This window comes from Sciurus vulgaris, assembly GCF_902686455.1.
Source record: "Sciurus vulgaris genome assembly, chromosome: 18".
Classification (NCBI taxonomy): domain Eukaryota; kingdom Metazoa; phylum Chordata; class Mammalia; order Rodentia; family Sciuridae; genus Sciurus; species Sciurus vulgaris.
The window spans coordinates 14,910,463-14,932,122 of record NC_136479.1 but is presented as its reverse complement, the minus strand read 5'-3'; the positions used below and the strand labels follow the sequence as shown (position 1 = coordinate 14,932,122).

General features: G+C 49.9%; 2 protein-coding genes across 9 annotated transcripts in view; one reads left to right on the top strand and one right to left on the bottom strand.

The window, feature by feature from the left end:
• Nucleotides 1-9,592, bottom strand: part of ACSM5 (acyl-CoA synthetase medium chain family member 5) — a 28,176-nt gene extending 18,584 nt beyond the window's left edge. For 2 of the 8 annotated variants that reach the window (XR_013760692.1, XM_079120881.1), the window contains exons 1-2: nucleotides 4,743-5,141; nucleotides 2,151-2,373 (exon numbers count right to left, since the gene is read on the bottom strand). Coding sequence is in view for 5 of the 8 variants with exons in the window: in XM_079120881.1 (XP_078977007.1) it covers nucleotides 2,151-2,354 (204 nt within the window). In the remaining 3 variants the exon portion in view is untranslated. Of the gene's footprint in view, nucleotides 1-2,150; nucleotides 2,374-2,797; nucleotides 2,890-4,742; nucleotides 5,143-9,536 lie in introns of those variants that run through there. The other 6 variants (XM_079120879.1, XR_013760691.1, XR_013760693.1 and 3 more) reach the window with 6 other exon arrangements.
• PDILT (protein disulfide isomerase like, testis expressed) overlaps nucleotides 7,042-21,660 on the top strand; it is a 38,603-nt gene continuing 23,984 nt past the window's right edge. The window contains exons 1-4 of the mRNA XM_079120860.1: nucleotides 7,042-7,137; nucleotides 7,671-8,146; nucleotides 11,934-12,136; nucleotides 21,228-21,434. Of these exons, the coding sequence (XP_078976986.1) occupies nucleotides 7,875-8,146; nucleotides 11,934-12,136; nucleotides 21,228-21,434 (682 nt within the window). The 5' untranslated portion in view covers nucleotides 7,042-7,137; nucleotides 7,671-7,874. The remainder of the gene's footprint in view (nucleotides 7,138-7,670; nucleotides 8,147-11,933; nucleotides 12,137-21,227; nucleotides 21,435-21,660) is intronic.

Here is a 21,660-nt window from a genome sequence, read left to right as displayed (position 1 = left end):
TTCCCCACTCCACCTCCCTTTCACTAATAAAATCAATTTTATTAGTTTCTCCTGTATCTTTCTAGTGTTTCTTTAGGCAAACATGAGTATATATTTCCCCCATACCATTTTTTTGTTGTTGTTACCAGGGATTGAACCTGAGCCTCATCTCCAGCCCTTTTAAACATTTTTTTTTTTTAAATTTAGAGATAGGGTCTTGTTGAGTTGCTTAGGCCCTCACTAAGTTGCTGAGGCTGACTTTGAACTTGCAATCCTCCTGCCTCAAACTCCTGAGCTGCTGGAACCCATACCATCTTCTTAATACCAAAGTTAGCATATAGGTTACACTGTCCTGTATTCTCCACTTTTTAACATTAAAATATTGTTCACCTACCACTAAAATCATCAAAGTTTACAATTCATTGGCTTTTAGTATATTCTAAAGGTTGAGATTAGATAACCATCATCACTATCTAATCTCAAAATATTTTCATTACCCTAAAGAGAGGCAGTGCACAGATTATCAACTCTATTTAGCCTTCACTTCTTACTTGCTCAAAAGCCTCAACGTCAGCCCAAGGTGAGTGCTTATAGTTTTTTTAGGTCTTTCCCGAGTGTGTGCGAAGCCCTGGGGTGTACAGAATCCCACTTGTGATGTTGCTTTTGAGATTCCCAAGAACAAATGGGAGTTTTTCAAAGCTCCTATGGATATGTCCTTCCCTAGCTTCTCATTTTTAGCTTCTTGGTTTGTCTATTGTTTGCCCTGATTGGAACCCACCCTGCGTCATGTAACCACAAAGTTAAAACACTTGCCTGTACTTGTTTTTGACTAAGGACCTCAGGGAAAAGACTCTTCTGATTGGTTGAGCTCTGAGTCAGGTCAAATACAAATAACTTTGCAAATGAGGTTTTCCAGAGAACGACCATTCAAATATGGAGAATTCTCTTGGGAATGAATTTTGAAAAAGTCCCAACTCCATTCCACTTCCTCTGTGGCTTCAGGAGACATTGAGAACAAGGATGGTTGTTTTACAAGTTACCATGTAACTGGCAAAGTGGGGGGTTGGGCTAAGGAGGGTTCAGGGCCACAGAGTTTGCCATCTTGCTGATTTGGCCTTTCCGTTAATAAACGCTCCCTGGTAGCTGTCATGTCTGGTTGGTTTCTGGGTTCTGAGAAATTTGATTCTCATAATCTTTCCGGGACCTTGTCGTTGCTCCTGTTGCTTTTATGGAGCACAGAGTTGTTGAAAGTCCTGTTCGTCCACGTTTGTTGACTTCCTCCTGCTTGTTTGCTTTGCTAATGATCAGAAGGCCTCTTAGGACGTCTCCTGCCACCCCGAAAAAAGAGCTTAGACTTTGTAGACAGTTAGAAATGAAGCCTCCTGGCTGCATCTCCTACAATGACTCTGGATTTCTGATTCCCATTTTACAGGTGAGAAAACTGAGTCCTAGAAAGCTTAGGGAGCGTGTCCAAGTTCACAGTTCAAGTGTGTGGATGAACCCCATCCATCAGACAGCAAAACCAGTCCTGTCCCTCTTCATTCCACCTCCCTAGGCTCTGCCATATTCACTAGCAACGCGTCACTATCTACTAACAGTGGCATTGATCTCGCTTTCTCTTTCAACAAGGTTACCTTATAATTAACACCGATACGTTTCTTGGAAGTAAAATTTGCTATTTACTTATTATCAATAAAATGCTTTATCTTAACATAAATGTAATACAGAAAGAGACAGTAAAGAAGGAAGCGTCTGCAGAGAGATGCCCGAGGAGATCAGGATAATCTCATTCGGGTCTGTGCACCTGCTCTGATCTGTGAAGAGCTTTCAGCCTGAGTTCTGCTCTCTCCTGGTGCAGAAGGGAGTGAATGGGAGTGAGATATTGAAGAGAGGATAGACCTCCTCTTTCACTAGATCCCCGTTATCGGAAGGGAATCAAGAGAGGGTGTAACTGTCTCGTGGTGTGATTTGGACCCAGAAATGCAAGATACCTCCAGGGTAATGCTAGAGTATTTATGGCTCATAACACTTAATCATAATTCTTTCCCTGTTCAATGCTAACAGTTTAATTTTTGGACTTGCAAAGATCCCAGGTCAAAATGTGCAAATCCACCTTATAGTCTCGGGTCCCTCTGGGGTGGCTGGGGGCACCAGGGCGGAACGGGGTTCACCTTTTCCAGCTGACTCCACACATCCAGCACATCATGGGCAAAGTTGAAGTACTCGGGCACCGGCTGCCTCCCCAGATTGATGGCTTCCCATGTGGCCACAATCTTCTGAGGGTCAGGGAGAGGTGACAGGTGCCCACGAGACCTGCAGAATCCCCGGGAGCTCCTCAGCGCCTGGAGGACGGGGCGTCTCAGCCACAGCCTCATGTGGTCTGCTGCCTCTCACCTGTCACCAAAGAGAGGAAAGAGGCCGTCACTCTGAATCCTGGGTTTGGGGCTGGGGAGAACCCCGTGGCCAGTCCAGAGGGTGACTGCAGCTCATATTGGACACACTGTTGGCCTCTAGGCTCAGTTCTGCTGTGTGACAGGGGTCATTTCCCTTCTCTGAATCTGAGGTCCAGTCCTCTCACCTCTTGGTGCTTGTGGTTCTTTGTGGGTCGGAGGTCATTAACTGCAAGCCCACTTCCCAAAGCCAGGTCTAAAGGAAATCCCTCCCATGTAATTTATTTTGTTGTTGCCTTAAAAAAGAATCTTAAAATACATTGTTAATTGAAAGAGTAATTGAACACATTGGTGGGGTCCGGCGTGACATTTTAATCAATGTGTACTATGGGCCATGATCAGATTAGGGCGATCGGCACAGTCATTACCTCGGATATTTATCATTTCTTTGTGTTGGAGCGTTCAGAATCCTCTCTGTTAATTGTTTCCTCAAATACCCTTTGACTTGTCCTGAGCTGGCCTGAGAAAGCCAAAGAAAGCTCTCTGGCAGCACTGCCCGGCGGAAATGGACCCTGAGCCACACGGTACTTTTCCCAAAGAAGAGTAAAAAGAAACAGGGGACATTTATCCGAATATCTTATTTAACCAGGTACATGGAAAATATCATCATTTCAATATGGAATCCATATGAAAAGAAGTGATTAAAGAGATAGCGTGATGCGTTATTCCCCAGAGACTCGTGTGTTGAGGGCTTATTCCCAATGCCACCATGTTCAAAGGTGGGACTTTGGGGAAGGGATCCATCAGGAGGGCTGTGAGCTCATCAGTGGATTCATCGTTGAGGGATTCGCAGCTGAACGGATTATCAGGAGGTGGCGGAAACTGCAGGGAATGTCGTCCTGGTTGGAGAGAGAAGGTCACTGGGTCATGCCCTGGCAGGGTGTACCGTGTATATCCCAGGCCCTTCCCCTCTCTCTATCTCCCCCTCCCCACTTCCTGGCTGCCACAGATATGCAGCTTTCCTTTGCCATGGTCTCTCTGCCTTCCCGTGGAGCCGTCCAACCATGAACTGAAACCTCTAAAACCGTGAATCAAAATCAATTTCTCCTCCTTTAAGTTGTTTTGCTCAGTTATTCTGTCACAGCAGTGAAAATCTCACAAACGCAGGTATCTTGCATTTTCTTGTACCAAGTCCTGGGAATGCGATGCGCATTTCACGTTGGCAAGCACACGCCAATTTGGATCGGCCATATTTTGAATGCTCAAGAGTCACAGGTGGTCAGTGACACTCTACTGCACAGGGTTGTTTTAGTGTCCTGCTATTGAAAGTGTGAGCTCTGGACCAACTGCAGCAACTGGGTGCTTGTGCCAATTGCAGAACCTGTCTCTACCCCACACGTGTGGAACTAGAATCTGCACCTCAGCTGGGTCTCCAGATGCATGGGGTGTCCATCAAAGTTCTAGAAGCTGTGGCCTAGGGGTTGGGTCTCTTGTTTCAATTCTCTCTGCCAAGTTCCTCTTGGAAGTAATAATAACAGAATGTGGTAATAACAACCAACATTAATAATGCATCACTACACAAGAAAATCCAATCACAACCACTATCTATTGAAAGCTCACTGTGGACCAAGCACGTTGAAAATGCTTTATAAACACTATTTCATTAAAACATTACCATCCTCTATGTTGTAAATATCATTTTCTCTATTTTGCAAATAAAAAAAGGAGGCACATAAAGAAAATAAAGAAAAGACAAAAGTAACTTTTGACCTCCCCTCCCAGTCTCCCAGCCTCCCAGCCTCAGCTGTGGCCACTAATTCTGGGCCTGGGGCCCTGGAGACTCTCTCCCCTCCTCTCCTCACGGCTCCTAAATTCTGTCCCAAGCCTGTGCCTTGGCTTTCCAACCCTAGATTTCCATTTATTTTTTGGTTTTGGGCACCAGAGATTGAATCCAAGGGTGCTTAACCACTGAGCTACATCCCTGGTCCTTTTTTATATTGTATTTAAAGACAGGGTCTCACTAAGTTTCTCAGGCTGGCTTTGAACTTGCAATCCTCCTGTCTCAGCCTCCTGAGCCTCTGGGATTATGGGTGTGCGTCTCTGCACTTGGCAAGATTTCTTTTTTCTTTTTTTTTTTTTTAATATATTTTAGTAGTTGTAGATGGACAGAATGCACTTATTTGTTTATTTTTATGTCGTGCTGAGGACTGAACCCAGTACCCCGCACGTGCTAGGCAAGTGCTCCACACTGAGCTACAGCGACAGCCCCCTTGACTAGATTTCTTATTTCTTGACAGCTGATAATTAGAATCCCCAGGCCTCCCTCTGAAGCTCCCCAAGGTCATTGCTGTGGAGGATTTCTTGCCCAGTTACCTTGTTCTCGGGCCCAGGAAATGCAAAAGTCTTCTGTGCTCCGCTCCAGCAGAAGGGCAGACCCGAAAACCCTTCCCGATGCAGGACGCTGGGGAGGGCAAGTTACGGACTCAACCTCTCCTGGGGAACTTTGGCCCCAAACAGAGCCCAGAGGGCAGGTCCAGAAGCCAGAGGTGCTGGCTGGTCAGAGCACTTGGAGCCAGGAGCAGTGGGTCCCTGCCAGGCTTTGTTCCCAGCTCCCGGTGGCTGCAGGTGAAGCCAGAACTGGGGACCGGCAGTTAGTGTAGAAGTAGGGGATCGGGTCAAATGGAGGAAACGGAGGCCAAAAAGACCATCTGCCTCTGGAAGTCGGAGACTGCCCCTGGGAGGATGGACTGTCAAGGATCTCCGGAGCCCAGTGATTACCAAGTTTACCTGCCCTTGTCAGGGACTACGGCAGGGAGCTGCTATCAATGTCCCCTGGGCCCTTACCTGCCTGCATCACTTTGTCCCTCCCCCTGCCATCTGCTGCTCACCTTTTTGCCATGTCACCACAACTCCTGGGCCTAGTCATCTAGGCAGGAAGGAGAGCTAAGGGGGAAGAGCACAGAACAAAGGAGACCTTAACCTATAAAAAAGGTAGGGTGTGCTCACTTCTCGGGACCCTAGAACATCAGCCATGGCCCCCTTCTCCCTCCCGGGAGAAGTCTGTATTAATATGCTTTAAATAAATATAAATAAAGACTGCTTGATATGCTGGCCTCGGCGTGCTTCTCTGATGCTATACTTCAACACCTGAGCAAGCAGAACTTGTCACCGGTAAATGCAGGATCACAAGGTCGAACCCCGCTCCAACCTGGGATGCCTCCCAACTGGTGGATGTGTTCCCTGAGGATTTAGGGTGCCACCTCATCTAAAAGGAGAACGGGGACTTTATTCTGTTGTAACAGAAAGGATCCACCAGTGACGATAAGAGGAGACGGGCCTTGTCCATTTCCTGCTCAAGACCCTCCCGTCCACAGAGACGGAAAGTCATTGAGAGCTTGTCCGGGCCTAGCAGAGGTGGCATGTGAACAGTGACTGCCAGGGTCACAAGGGTCATCTCCGAAGTGATGAAATCATTCTAAATTCGGATGATGGTCACAGCAATACCGCTGTGTAAATTTACTAAAAATAGCGATGGTGACGATAATGACCCTCAAACTAAGACATCGATCGAATAAAGAGCCTCCCGTGCGCCCTGCCTCCCCAGGCAGAGCGAAGTCCTGGCCACCGCCTAGCGCACCCTCCGCGTGTCCTGCCGGCTTCTCCCTTCTTGTCCCCTTGCTCGTCCTGTTCCCGCCGTGCTGGCTCACTGTCCCCTGAGGTTCTGACTCGTTTCTGGAAGATCTCTGGGGACACAGCAGCCACATTGTCCCCACTTGCCGGGGTTTCCAGTACCTGTTGCCGTGACCTCCTGCCAGCCGAGGCGGCGTGCCTGTCCCTCTGCAGGTCTCGCTGTGTGCCCCCGTGGGCGACCTCCCCGAGACCAGCACCCTCTCCCGGCCCGTCCCACCCTCCATTCCCTGCTGAGCTTTCCCCCTTAGCTTGGATCACCTCCTAGTGCTCCATCTTTTGTGTTTATCACTTTGTTTCCCCCTTCCCTACGTACACACTAGAACGTGAGTCCCATGGGGACATTCATCTTGGATCTTGGGCCCTGCCGTGTCCCCAGCACCTGTCGTGACGGAGAGTTTGGTAAATCTTCGTTGGGTCGAGCAGAGTGCTCGACTAATATTGATTCAACGTTCTCTACCTGCAGAGTGCTGTGCGGAGACGTCCTGGGTGTGACAGATTGATTTCTGTCCTTCTGGGTACAAAGCGTGCCCATGATTTTGTTTTCATAGAATCACACCAAACCCGGGGAGGTGCCCCGTCACTGGGACCTGTAGAAACTTCAGGTTCATGTTCTCTTTAGAGCGTCTTCCTTAGCCCTAGAATTGGACCAAAATCCCCCGATGGCAGAGGGGCAGTGGACGTCCTATAGAGAGGACGCAGGTGTTCAGCCCTTTCTGTAATCACGTCCCCCTGCGACTCCGTCTTATTGCTGGTTAGGTCAGCGTGGCCTGTTTCCAGGTGGGCAGCTCCCCTCCCCAGCAGGCTTGGCCACCGTGTCCTCTACGGGGTCCTGGGTAACACTCTTATCTCTGAAATTCCAGCCATATCTCAGTTGATAATCTCCACTTGGGGTGGATGGATGGAGTGGCTGTTCTTGAAGCCATCGGCCCTCAAGTCACCACTCCATCAGCACTCGGTAGGAAGAGCACGGCAGAGAACCGAGGCTTGCAAATTTTGTCTACCACCACGATGATGCTAAAAATAGCAACAGCCTTTCATTGGTTCATTCAACAAATACTTAATGGCCACCTCTTCCTTGGTAAGCAAGGGAAATGACAGGAAACTTAGAAAGTGATTAATGCCGTGAGGAAAATCAACCGTGGAAAGAAGATGGGGAGTCCCTGAGAGGTGAATGAGACTGTTACCTTTTTAAAGAAAGCAGTTGGGAATAAAGCCACCTGGGAAAGTGACATATGGGCAAAGCCTTGAAACATATGAGAGAGGGAAGCTTGAGTATACCCAGGTGAAGAGTGCTGGGTTGAGTAGGGGAAACGGAAGTGCAAAGGCCCTGGGGTAGGTGCGTGACTGCCGGATGTGAGGATGGGCAAGGAGGTCGGTGCGGTTGGAGCCGAATGAGTGAAGAAAGACCACCAGGCGGGCTGGGGTGTAGCTCAGGGGTAGAGAGTGTGCCTGGCATGAGCGAGGCCCTGGGTTTGATCCCCATTGCTGAAAAACAAAAAGCCAAGGTAGAGAGGGAAGAGGGAGCTGACCGCCCCGGGTCCTGTGCTCACTGGGCACACAGTGCTTGTCTAACCTCCCCATACTCCTGAGGATTGTTTCCCACTAAGCCAGGGAGTGACAGGCTCCGGGCCGCTCTCTGAGGACAGAGCTGGGGCTCAAACTCTACACCGTACCCACTAAACACGGGGCCCTGCTAAGCCACACCTAGCAGCCATGTAAGTTTTGTGTCTGGCGCTCCATGTCAACTCTGACCCCTGGGGTGGGTGGGAAGCGCCTCCCAGCGGGGGTGCTGGCTGGGTTCCCTCTGACTCAACAATGGCCATTCTTCTCCAGGGTTACCCTGGGCCTCCAGAACCCCGGGGCTTAGAACGCTGCTGCCCAGGCTTCCCTGGCCTTGCGGTGCTCACTAAGGCCTGCGTTTCTGCTCCTGGGTTTCTTGTAGTAACCAGCTGCTTGACGGTCCTGCTCCAAACACAGGGGAAGCCAGGAGCCTGCTCTTCAGGCCGCGACCCCCAGAGTCCCATGGAGTTCACCGTCCCAGCTCAGCTTGGCTCCAGCAGCCCTGAGAGAAACCCAGCTTCCCTCAGGTATGAGCGTAGGTGTCCTTGGCAAATGGGACTGGTGGGTCCTTCCACGGCAGCCTCCTCTCTGCCAAGGATCATACATTTAAGACGGGTGCACATTAGGGTCAATTAGGGGGCTTAAAAAAGACACTCAGACTCACCCCACCCCAGACCCTTTCAACTAGAACCTGCTGGGTTTGGGTAAAACTCCCCAAGAGATTCTAATGTCCAGTCCTAGGTGAGAACCAAGGAAAGGGAGCAGGGGGTTTGCTGGGAGAACTGAATTAGGTCATTCATTCATTCAACAAACATCCATTGAGCATTCAAATCAGGTTCTAGTTCTCGGCGAGGAGATGCAGAAGCCTCTATGAATAATTGCATTTACACTTGAATTTTAAAAAATAAGGTAAACTCAGAAATAATACAAAATAGGAAGTAATCACTTGTAGAACAGCAGAACAGGCCGGAAGAGGGGTGGGTGGAGGAGACCTAGTGGCCAGGAAGACCCTTCTGATGAGCTGGCATTTGTAGACAGAGGCAAAGGTCCAGAGAAAGGGAGGGGAGGAGACCGGGGTGGCTGCCCAGCCAGTGCGAAGAGAGTGCTGAGCAGGATGAGGTCACATGGGGGCGAGGATAAAGTCCAGAGCCCCGTGGACCTGAGAGACCACAGGCAGGGTTTGGATGATGTGTGTTGGCAAGACCCTGCGGCCCGTTAATAAGCACAGCAAGGGGTCCAATTCATTTACCGTGGAAATTTCTAATTGCTATGTGGGGGGGGGGGTGGGGACAGAGAGTAGAAGCAGAGGGACCAACAAGGGGCTGGTGGCAGCATCTAGGCAAGACGCCATGGTGGCTGGGGTACAGGGGTCTCCCTCATGTGCAGATGGACAGGATGGCGTTTGTGCTCGGCACCCTGGCTGGTGACCGACCACTTGATGAGTTGCTCTTGTGAAGAGTGTCCCCTCATGGCCAGTTCCCCTGAATTGGGAGGTCATGTCCCAGCTGGGCTTGGCATTTGCAGAGCTGGGCAGCGCCTAGGGAGAGGGGGCCACAGGGGATGCCAGGCTGAGGAGCAGGTGCTGCGGAGGAGGGTCCCCAGCCCTGAGCACAGAGGGGCAGCACAGCGGGGACAGGGCAGAGTGGCAGGGCTGAACCAGAATAGGGTCCAGGTGCGAGGGTACCTCTGAGATGACGCAGAGCTACACCTGAGCTTGAGGGTCTCAAGAGGAAGAGCGAGAGGGGCGGGTGGAGAGGCAGTGAGCGGAAGTCCCTGGTGCCACCCCGCGGGCTGCAGGGAGTTCACGTCTTTGCTTGTGCGCGAGGCTTTCCGTGGTCGCCACGTTGGAAATGTCAGCGCCCCCCTTTCCCCACTGCTTCCACATCGCCGCTTAGCTGCACCCCAACCCCCGCTTACCAGCAGCCGGTGCCCCGTTTGTCTGCCTGTTCAATCCGACGCCGCTGGCAGTACCCGAGCGTCTGTTTTGCTCTCTCGGTGCCTCCTGGCACCTAGACGGGCATTTGCTGAAGCAGCAAATGAGTAAGTGAGGCAGAGGGAAAGGCTTGGGGGGCAGAAGGCGCCCGTCTCCGTGCTGTCAGCCCTGGGGCACAGGTGGCCTTCTAGGCTCAGGGTCCAGCCTGCCCAGGTTAGCAGGAAACCTGGAGCCTTCCCCGGGAAGGGCAGAATCCCCAGGGAACGCCGTCAAGGGCCCGTGGGTGGAGAGCGTGAGGGTGAGCCCCCTGGTCCCCCAGCTCCTACTCAGATACTCTGCTACTCCTTGGGCTGAGCTGGCTCTGCAACCAACCCAGCCTCCTCTTTCCTCTGAAGAGCAAAGAGGGTCTAGCGACTCCACAGCACTTTTCCAAATCTGGCCCCCTCCTGCCAGGCAAGGGTTCTGGTACCAAGGAGGTATGGAGGAGATGGCCAATGTCAGGCAGGCCTGGGAAAGTTCTAGATGGTTTGCTTAACTAAGAAAGGGTCATTCTATCCCTTTTCCGCAGAATAAAAACAAACACCAACACTCTAGTGCTTTGGGGCTCTCGTGTCTCCACACAGGCAAAGACTGTTTAGACCCATTTCTCCAGCAACTCAAAGGCTCATCAAACACATAGGCCAACAAGTAAATTAGTTCTTAAAAAAAGAAAGACCTGCCAGGGCTGATAAGTGGCATGCCACCTGGTGGATCCTGGGACATAGCAGATCAAGGGGACTTTCCAAGCCCGGTTGGCAGTAATGATCCTTTTGACTGAGACGGGATTTGAATCATGGCCATCACTCAGCATTCCAGAAAACCAGGCTTGCCCACCCCGCCCTTGGCCCTCATCTCAGCTCTCAATCTTAGTTGATTTTTTTTGCCCCCGTGGCTCACGAGCTACACACAGTACCCAGAGGAGGCTTTAGAGACGTAACTATCAGTGACTGTACATGCGTCTCGTTTGGTTCCAAATCCAAATGAAATTTATGAACAGAGAAATTTGCATGCCGACTAGATTGTTGATGGTATGAAGATGTTATATTTCATGAAGTATGAAAATGGTCTTTTAGAAAACCCTCATCATTTAGAGATTCTTAGTGAAATATTTGTGGGGTGAAATGTACGATGCCTGTGACTGGCTTCAGGAGAATCTAGGGCAGAGAGTCATTGGAAATATACATGACATGATTGATCGAGACAGTGGGAAAGCTGAAGGATGAGTCCCTTGGGGACATAGCATACCATTCTCTCTAGTTTTGTGTGTGTTCAAAATTTCCCAAGTAAAAAATTAAAACAGAATGGCAAACATAGAATCATCTTGGGAAACGTTGAAATGCATGGATATTTGAGGTCTACCCTGAGCAATTCTGAATTAAGTTGGTCTTGGATGAGATTAAGCATCAGTTGTGATCTTGAAACTCCCCAGGGAGTTTTAAGATGTGTCAGGGTTAAAAAGAGAGAACTAAGCACCCAAAATACGTGTAGTCTGACTCCATTTATGTTAAAAAAAATGCATGCAAATATGTCCATATAGGCATTTTCAATGTCTGTAAGGATTCACTCCAACTTGCTAACAGCTTTCCCAGTGGTGGAATTATGGAAGAGATTTTTTTTTTTTTTTTTTTTTTTTTTTGAGCGGGGAGTGCCGGGGATTGAACTCAGGGGCACTAGACCCCTGAGCCACATCCCCAGCCCTATTTTGTATTTTATTTAGACACAGGGTCTCACTGAGTTGTTTAGTGCCTTGCTTTTGCCGAGGCTGGCTTTGAACTCGCCATCTTCCTGCCTCAGCCTCCCGAGCTGCTGGGATGATGGGTGTGTGCCACCAAGCCCTGCATAGAAGAGATTTTTATTTTCTACTTGACATATTCTTTTTGTGTTGTTTGAAACATTTGCAAATGCGAACTTTTACAACAAAATATTTACTCTTGAGATTATTTCAAAAACCAAATGGAGGTCTAGTGCAAGGTAGGGAGCCTCCCATCCCAGGGGCATTCAAGCAGGAGCTGGAGGAGCATGATGCTGGCAGAGAAGATGCTGGGAGGCTGCGTTTGGGGAGTGAGCCAGTCATCTCTGAGGTCCTGGGACTGTGGGACTTTGCCATCTCTGCAAAGTTCTTACTTAAAGTGGCTGGGAAGCCAGTGGGTTCCAGCAGCAGCTCTGCCTGGGGCCCAGCGACTCTGAGCGTCCCCCGTGCAGTCTCCCACCCTGGGACTAGGCTGTCCCTAATAAGCCAGTCCATGTTCCCCATGGGCGGAGGGAGGGGACAGAGCGTGAGGACTCACGGGGGACAAGTCTCCTGTGTTCACAAGGGCTCTGTTCCCTCTCTGCCCCCACAGGACAGCCACGGGGCTCCTGCTCCTGCTGCTGGCTTCCTGTGCGTCCTCCGCTCACCACGACCTCAAAGAGGAGTACACCAGCGTCTCTAAGTTCAACTTCTCCCCGCCCTTGCGCATCTCAGAGGAACGCAACCTGATGGTGCTGACGTCGGCCGGCCTGACCCTGATGCTGAACCAGACCCGCTTCCTCATGGTGCTGTTCCGTGAGTGTCCCCCTCCAGGGTGAAGGGAGATGAGCGAGTGGGGTAAAGCCTGCTTGCCTGCTTCTAGCGGGTGCGGGTGGCAGGCAGAGTTTTATAGATCGCTAAATGCCTAAGAACACATCATTCACGTTTTCAAAAGATGATCAGGTGACATCGTGCCCCATTTCCTTTTGTCAAGAACTTTCCTATTTAAGCCAGGAGTGTTGCAGGACATGGGCTTCTAAAAACACAATGCGCGCCGATACGTTGTCTAAACCCTGCGCTCTGGGTGGCCCGAGGTGGAGAAGTGATGCTCGTCCTCAGAAATGGCTTCCCAACCACTGCAGCTGAGCAGCTTCGCTGGCGTGAATCCCGTCCCCTCTTATTGTGCAGAGGATTCCTGAGCAAAAGCAAATGCATCTTGGAGCTTGAGGTTTGCTTTGAAGTGAGAGAAATCCTGTTTGCCTTCCCAGGAAGGCCCCAGGACAGTCTGTAGCCAGAGCAGGGCAGTCTTTAGAATTTATGGTGGTGGACACCAATCGTTATCATGGTGCCCGTGTTAAAGAACCCGCGCCAGGCCCTCAAAAAGCCAAAGAGCCTCCCTTAATCTGAATTGTCCACACCTTTGTCCTTGAGCTTCTTGAGGTTCCATGGGAAGTTCATGGAGAGTCAAGCAAGCCTGAGGGGAGCCCCATTCTGCCACAAATTAGGCCTTGGGGATATTCTTTGTGTCTCACCTTTATCTGTAAAGTTTGACTAGTAAAGTGGTATGTATAGTCGGTATAGCAACTAACTGAGAGCGTCTACTACCTGACACAGAGAGGTTGCTCAAGAAACATGTGTTCCCAGGGTACAAAGGCAGCTTATCAACTCTGCAAGGACTGGGTGTAACCGTTAATAATAAAGAATCTGCTGATGGTGGCTTAAATCCAAGAGTGGATCTCACGTACTGTATAGACCAGGGAAAGGCAGCTAATGCCTGGCAGAGCAGCTCCTGTCAAGAACCCAAGAACAGGATTTTCTTTTCTTACTCCAGCATTCTTGACCTGTCTCATGGTCACAAAATGGCTGCTGTACTTCCTGCATTGTGTTCAACATTCTAGCTAGGTAAAAAAGGGAGATGGGCAAATAGCAAGGGGATAAAATACATGCCAGCTACTTATTTATTTACTTTTGGTGCTGGGAATTGAACCCGTGGTCTCAAGCACACTAATCACATGCTTCGTCTTTGAGGAACACTTCCAACTTCCAACCCCACGTATTGTTGTAAAAGGATGTCTCTTTAGAAAAGTAAAACCTGACACATGAAATTAGCCTTTAAAATATAAAATAAATAAAACTTTTCCAGAAGCTGCACTCAATGACTTTGTTTATATCTCGTTTGCTAGAAATGGGCCTGCAGGGGATTATAACTGAGAAGTCTGGATTGGTGAATGTTTTCTGTTTTCTCAACTGTGGCTGAGGAAGCAAGAGAAAAGGAGATTATGATTGACTTACTCACGGTATTTGCCCCAGGATCCAAGGTTATAGGTTAACTTAAATGTGCAAATGTCTCATCAGTTCTTTGCGTCTTGTAGGATCAATGTATACTCGATGAAGTCCTTCAAAGAAATGAATTATAAGATTGCCTACTTTCATACTCAAACTCCTTTGTTCTTTTTCTGATTAGATATCTTAAAGATCACCATGTTTTCGGGGAAACCTAACTGCTGCGACAACTACCAAATCATAAAGTTTCATTTCTTGCTTATATCACAATCTTGCATGGATCTGCAGAGGACCTCTGCTCCATACAGTCACTCAGGCACCCAGGCTTCTTCCATCTTGTGCCTCAACCACCACATCAGGGCTGGAGGACATGCATTGGAGCCAGCCCGGGCCTGTACATCTATGCTACTCAAAGTGTGGGTCACAGGCCAGCAACATTAGCATCACTTGGTTCATTAGAAATGCAGAATCGCAGGCCTCGCCCCAGACCTACTGAATCAGAATCTTCTATTTCAACAAGACTCTCAGGGGATCCACACACGTTGAAGTGTGATGAGCTCTGGGGTGTGTCATTTCTGTCCACTTGGCTTTGGCCCCGTTCCTTCCTTATGGCCACACCTGTATCAGGTATGCTGGGAACTGCGGTCTGGCTATATGCACAAAGAGAAAATAAATGGGATTTGAGGAGCCTCGGCATTGTCTGTTCTAAGTCACATTGTACCTGCTTTTTGCTATAGAAGGCTTGAAATGGTCTTTGACCCAAAACAACCTTTGATGTGACCGAGAGGGAGCCTGCTGGTGTAAGCAATTTAACATAATGAACCAGCGAGAAAAGATTTCTCCTCTGGAGGAGAATGCCAAGGACTACTTCCTCCACCAGGTGGACTTTTTTGACTGTTTGGCTCAGGCTGACTTTCAAAGGATACCAAGTTCCCAAATCCAGTGGGCCCTTGCCAGTTCTCACCGTCCTTCACCTGGGCATCCCCTCTCTTCCAATATGGCTCCTCTTTCCCCCTTAACCTTGAACACAACAGGAAGTCATCTCCTGGCCTAAATAAAGATGATTCAAGGGCTAAAGGTGGGCTATGGGGGGCCTACCTCGTGCTTTAAAACCCAGAACATTTCACAATTAAAATTGAATTTACATCAGTTTTTGAAAATCTGGGAGCATGGGCCCATCCTCCTTGCAAGGTGACGATCAGAGGTGAATAATGATGCTTCCCACAAGCCAACTTTGCACAGTCACTCACCGGACTTTATGCCCCCTGCCAGACATTCTGGTCTTCCAAAGCTCCTTCCTCTTTCCTTGCCTCTTATTTGAAGCATTCTCTCTTGAGGAGGAGTGGGGGATTTGACAGTATCAACAGCTTAGTCCTCTTGAGTCCAGGTCTTCCCCAGCAGCTACTTCAAGGCAACGTAAGTCGCGTTCTCTGTGTTAAGATCCCGGAAGGAATATTTGATCGACTCATGTTTGCCTCCATCCAATATGGGGCATGCACATTGCCTCAGTTCCTTCAAAATAGCTCTAAGCCTCAGGCCGTTAATGGTCGTCTTCAACATAAGCACGAGATGCATGCCTGATCTTACTTCACGCCCGCTGAGCAAAACCTTGAAGGAGAGGTCCAGTCTGGGCCACTGTCTTTACACAAGCAGGACAGGCATTTCCACTTTGCTGGATGGCTCTTTCATCCAGTTCTGCACATCTCTCATTCACTCCCGGTTTCCTGGTCGCTTCTTCTGGGGAGAGTCCAGAACCCTGCAGCCCCAATATGCTTGCTGTGGAATTGTAAGCGAGTTATTTGCACGGGTCAAAAATCCAAACCATCTTCTCCTTTTGAATTTACTTGTGATCTCTGAATCCTTAACCTTCAATGTGAGTGGAGGCAGTGTAGAACCATCCCAGCATGCACCTGGACACACCCTTGGAAAAATGGAGCCGCAGGTGGTCAGGTTTAGGGAACCTGCTCTATCCCCAGGAGAAGGCTCAGCCCTGACCAGTGCTGGTTCTGTTTTAATCAGGGCAAAGGGGCAAGTTCTTCATTCTTTGGGTCTTAAAACTCAGGAACTGACCATGAACCTGGGGCTACAGAAGCAGTCAATCAATTTTCCATTCTTTAACTGCACTGGATCACAACCAATCCAAATCCTTTCAATGCTTCCCGCCAGTGCGTGTTTCAAACCAGCAGCTCCACACCAGCACAGATTTTGTTATCTGGGAGAGACACTCAATTACACTCATTACATTTGACTCATCGATTCCTGCCAATGCCCAATTTAGCTCAAAATGAGTTCTCCAAAACTGGCTGGCCTTCCAAAGTGACCTCTGGAAAAATTAATCACTCGGGGGAAAGCATTTTAAAAGATGTCCCCCCACACCGTGGTTAAGTAGGCTCTTTATAAAGAGCATTTCTTAGACAGTACCCTTCAGGAACTTCCCTAATGTCTCTCACATCCTTAACTGGAGCTGGCTTCTACCTTCTCATCTCCCTGAGGTCTCCAGTCCCAAGGAGGACGGGACCTTTCCTCTCAGGTGGGCTTTGCCAACATCTCAAATCCCGCCGGTGTCTCAAACAGGCCTCAGCATCTCGGATTGGATCCCATCCACCTGTCTCTTCCCACGACCTGCCTTCCCCAACTGCACCGTTGCCGGACGACCAATGTCAAAGCCAGGAACTTCAAGGTCGTTCTCGATTCCTCTCTATTCTCATATCACATCCACCAACACGTCCTGTGGATGTCCCTCTGCTGTCTCAGCCCTCCCCACCCCTCTACCTGCCCCGTGGCAGCTCACCCTCTTCATTCCCAGCTGGAACCTCCTCCTGGGCTCTGCCTATTTGATGCTATTCGAAACTGCACGCAGAGCTCTTCTTCAATGCAAATCTGATGGAGTCACCCTCTGATTGTAACCCACAATTGTGGTGGGGGGTGAGGAAAGGGTTAACTGCTGGAGGATGATGTTGGCTGTTAATCAATCAATTACCCATAAACTTATCTAATCAATAAACACCCAAGAGCCAATACTCTTTTTAAATGAGAGGGGGCATGATGGTTTGGGCCATACCAGCTCTGACCTCTAACAAGACAGAGTAGTCCCCCACTCCTTTATTATGGTCACATAGGTAAAGGGGGCCAAGATGGGGAGGGGCTTCTTCTGTGATGGACAGGGTAGGGTGGAGTTAGGGGAGCCATTTGCTCTGGGAAACTACCATAGAACCAGACCGGGAACCATTCCCACACAGTGCCACATGCTCACTGGCGATCTGGGACAGTTCTTCGTGGCTGCCAGTTCCTGGGAGTCAGGCCTCTGTGTCCCATGGCTCAACCACGTCTGATTCTGCTAGATATGGATGGCTCCCCCCACACAAGGGTTTTCTCAAACCCTAAACTTCTTAACTTGGCCACCAAGTCCTCCCTGGGGTGTAGCCCAGACCTGCTTCTCATTCCCCCGAACCCTGAGTTACCTGTGGTTGGCAGAAAGGGCCATCCTGGCCAGGCCTTCCAGGATCATTTGCTTATCCTGAAACTCTGTGAGGGCTGCACCCCTGGAGGGTTGGGTCTGGTCTTTCTTCTCCCCTTTCACCAGTAGCCTGACCACTTACGAGAAATACAGATGTCTCCGAAGGACGCTCCCTTCCCAGAGAGGACCTGGTCAGAGCAAGACCAAAGATTCTCCTCCTCCATCATCATAAAGGTTAATGCTTATTGAGCATTTTGAGGCCAGATTGGTGCCAGGGCTTTGCTCCTTGTTTTATTAGGTAGGACCCACCCTAAAGTAGATGCAGGATCTATTAGGATCCCTAGGACCTGAGGGAGGTGGACCTGCAGGGAGCTCAGCCTCCCAGCACAGGGGTCCTGCTGTGCTGGCCCACTGGGTGCCACTCTGCCCCCATGCCACACCTGAACTGTCTCCTCACCCTGATCAAACTGCACGTCCAGTGGGCAAGGACAGGACGTAGGAGGAGGGACCTGAGGGATGTATGCATGTTTCACCTTTATGAATCTGGAATTCAAGATCCCAGAGTCCCAGAGGTAAAGCCAGATGGCAAATTTTAAAAAACCAGAAGCCAGAAACAGGACCACAAATCAGAGGATGGGTTTGTCTTCGCAGGTCCTCTCTGCTCCGATGGTCACCTCCTGGGGCAGGGGAACTGGGAGCTGCAGCCCATCACTCTGTTCCAAGGAAAATGAACATTTTTCAGACCAACTGCCTGGTTTGGTCAGTTTGAGCATGGATCTAGGAGTCTGTCAGCTTAGAGTTGACTGTCAGCCTAACCGCTTACAAGCTGCGAGATCGCTGACCTTCCCTTTCCTTGCCTAGAGCATCCATTGCCTGTGATCACAGGTCACTCTTAGGGTTGTTCCGCAGGTTAACTAAGATAGCAAATGCATGCAACAGCTAGCAGAGGGCTTGCCATGTTGGTGATCAATGAGTGTTATTGTTCTTATTACTTTGTTATTCATCACCACCACCATCACCACCATCAACACTATCACCACCACCACCACCACCACCACCATCACCACCACCATCACCACCATCACCACCATCACCATCACCATCACCACCATCACCACTATCACCATCACCACCATCACCACCATCACCATCACCATCACCACCACCACCACCATCACCATCACCATCACCACCATCACCACCATCACCACCATCACCACCACCATCACCACCACCACCATCACCACCACCATCACCACCACCACCATCACCACCACCATCACCACCACCATCACCATCACCATCACCATCATCACCACCATCACCACCATCACCACCACCACCACCATCACCACCATCACCACCATCACCACCACCATCACCATCCCCACCACCACCACCACCATCACCACCATCACCACCACCACCATCACCACCACCATCACCACCACCACCATCACCACCATCACCACCACCATCACCACCACCACCATCACCACCATCACCACCACCACCATCACCATCACCACCACCATCACCATCATCGCCACCACCACCATCACCATCACCACCACCATCACCACCATCACCACCACCATCACCACCACCACCATCACCATCACCACCATCACCACCACCATCACCACCACCACCATCACCATCACCACCATCACCATCACCATCACCACCACCATCACCACCACCATCACCACCACCACCATCACCATCATTGCCACCACCACCATCACCATCACCACCACCATCACCACCACCACCACCACCACCACCACCATCACCACCATCACCACCACCATGATCACCATCATCCTCATCATTTTTCCAGTTGCTCAGACCAAAACCCGAGAGTCATCCTTGACTTCTCTTTGGCTCACACTCCACATCCATCTAAATCCAGACACCTCCTCCAAAATCTCTCTGCACTTAGATCACTTTTCACCCACCCCTGACCCAGTGATCACCATCTCTCACCCAGATTATTATGTAGCATCTAAGTAGTTTCTCTGCATCTACTTTTTTCCCCTTTTAGTCTTTTTTTTTTTTTTTGCATCACATTGAGAGACATCAGTTACAAAACAACTCAGATCACATCTAACTCTGCTGCCAACCCTGGAATCATTCCACATTCCTCAAAGGAAAGGTCAAAGCATCATTCCCGCCCACCCCTTCCCCTGGCTCACTGTGTCCAGACCCAGTGGGCTTCTTGTCATTCCTCAAACATCTCACACACTGTGCCCCAGTGCCTTTGCACTCACCCTGCCTCTGCCCAGGGTACTCTCCTTCCAGAGGTCCTGTGGCTTGTTCCTCATTGTCTTTGGTTTTTATTAAAACATTGCTTCTCAGCCAGACCTTCTTCAATCTTCTCACTTAAACTCATAATTTCCCTTACACGCCCAATCTCTGGATTTGCTGCTTCTTTCCCCATCATATTTATCATCTCAGGGAGCACATATTTTATTTCTGTATTTTATTTCCTGCCTTTTTCAGTCCCTATAACGACACCTGGTATATGGTAAATCCCAAAAAGGACTTGTTGAGTGAATAAATGAATGAGTGAATGAAATGAACGAACCTCGTGACTATTACTGTTAGATCCTATCCTTTCAGCTCTTAGACGATAGAGTTCCAGGGGTCACCATGTCTCTTGGCTTCGTTGGACTGTGAGTGGACCCTCTAAAAGCTCCACCATTTGCACAATGGAGTTTCTTGCCCTGAGTTTCTGCACTTGGAATTTAGATTTCTATGTGATGCCCATCAGCAACCCTGAGCCCAGCGTGGCCAGATCCACAGGAGACTAGGAGGGCCCTGCAGAGCAGAGTGGCAACAGGCAGGTGGTGATGGATGGGGGTGTCGCACCACGTGGTGATAAAGCTGGCGGAGGCGAGCATCCATCTAGGAGGGAGGCAAACCCCTCTGCCCGCCCACTGACGAGGGCTCTGTGGAAGTGAGCATTCATCTTCCGGCCCCACGGCAGCAGTGGGTGTGCTATCGGGCAGTGGACTGAGTGCCAGCTGTCCCTGGGGCCCAGCTCTCTGACTGTGTTTACAAAAGACCTCCCTGTTGGACTTGGCCTTTCTCGCAGCAGAGAGATGACCTGCACTTTCTCCCAGTGTTCCAGATGGACGGAGGGTTTGAAGGAGAGGGAGTTCTGGCTTCAAAGGGAGTCAATGGCCCTCAGCCCCGGCCTGGCCCACCTGCCTCACCAGACCTGGGGAAGAGAGGGACTCTCATGATGCCATCAGGAGGAAGAAAGTCAGACTGGGGTGTCACTTAGTCCCCTCCCATGTAGGCCAGAGAGGCTTCTCCCAAGGTCAAGTTCATGTGCCAGCTCCGTGAGTTTCTTTTCAGAAAAGGGTTCCCCCAGCCCTACCTCACTGCCCAGCACTAGGAGCCACCAAGGAATCCAGAGCGTCACCTCCACCTGCACCGTCATGCCCCCATCACCTGGTCCTGACCTGAGGGTTTGCTGCCACATTCAGGGGGTTGCTAGGCACTGGAGGGATTCACTGTTACCTCTAGAACATTCCACCAGAGGGCGCTCATGAGCCCTCCCCTTTCTCTCATTCTCTCTCCCTTTCTTCTCTCTCTGTCCCCCGAATTTCTGACCACTGGAATCTTACAGCAGTAATAACAGTAGTAATTTTAATGTGCTATGACCTTGCCATGTGCCAGACCTTATGCTTTGCAGGTCTCAGGAGCCTGGTGGAGGTCAGAGGACAGGAACTCTGCAGCCAGACCCAGTGGGGTCCTGGGGTCATGGCGATCATGACGATGGCACTAATAATAAGTACCCCACAGGTTTATTGGGAGGAATAAATGACTTAATACAGGGAAAGCTCTAGCTTATAGTAAGCACTACATCATTTCTTGTTTAATCTTGCTGGACTCTCACCATAAGGTAGCCACTATTATTTTTCCCCATCTTACACTACGGTGGAACTTGGAGTAAGTTGCCCAAAAGTTGTTTTATTTCCATGTTACTGAACTCAAAGAACCCTGAGGTACCCCTCCCGAGCAGAACCACTTCATAAGCCATCGTGTCCACATCCTGTGGCCCGAGGAGCTAAGCGGGCCAAACAAAGAATCTGTCCTGGGAGATGGGGACGAGGGAGCCTCTGACCAGTCTTGTCTTCCGATTGGCTGTTTCAGACAACCCATCCTCAAAGCAATCCAGGAATTTGGCTGAGGAGCTGGGTAAAGCTGTGGAGATCATCGGCAAGGGCAAGAATGGACTTGGCTTCGGCAAAGTGGACATCACAGTGGAGAAGGAGCTTCAACAGGAGTTTGGTGTAAAGAAGGCTCCGGAGTTGAAGCTGTTTTTTGAGGGCAATAGGTCAGAGCCCACCAGCTGCAAAGGTAACGTGTTCAAGTCTCAAGATGACTTTATGTTCATATAAAGCCCACTTGGCAGCAGAGGCTGGAGGTGGGAGGTGCCGATCCACATGGTCTCTCAGGGACCCAGGCTCTTCTTAACTGTGGCTCCACCTTCCTTTAGGGTCTTGGCACCACCTGGTTTCCCCCCAAGATCTCGTCAGCATCTGGGGAGAGGAGACCATGGGTGATGATCAAGGCCTGGAATTGT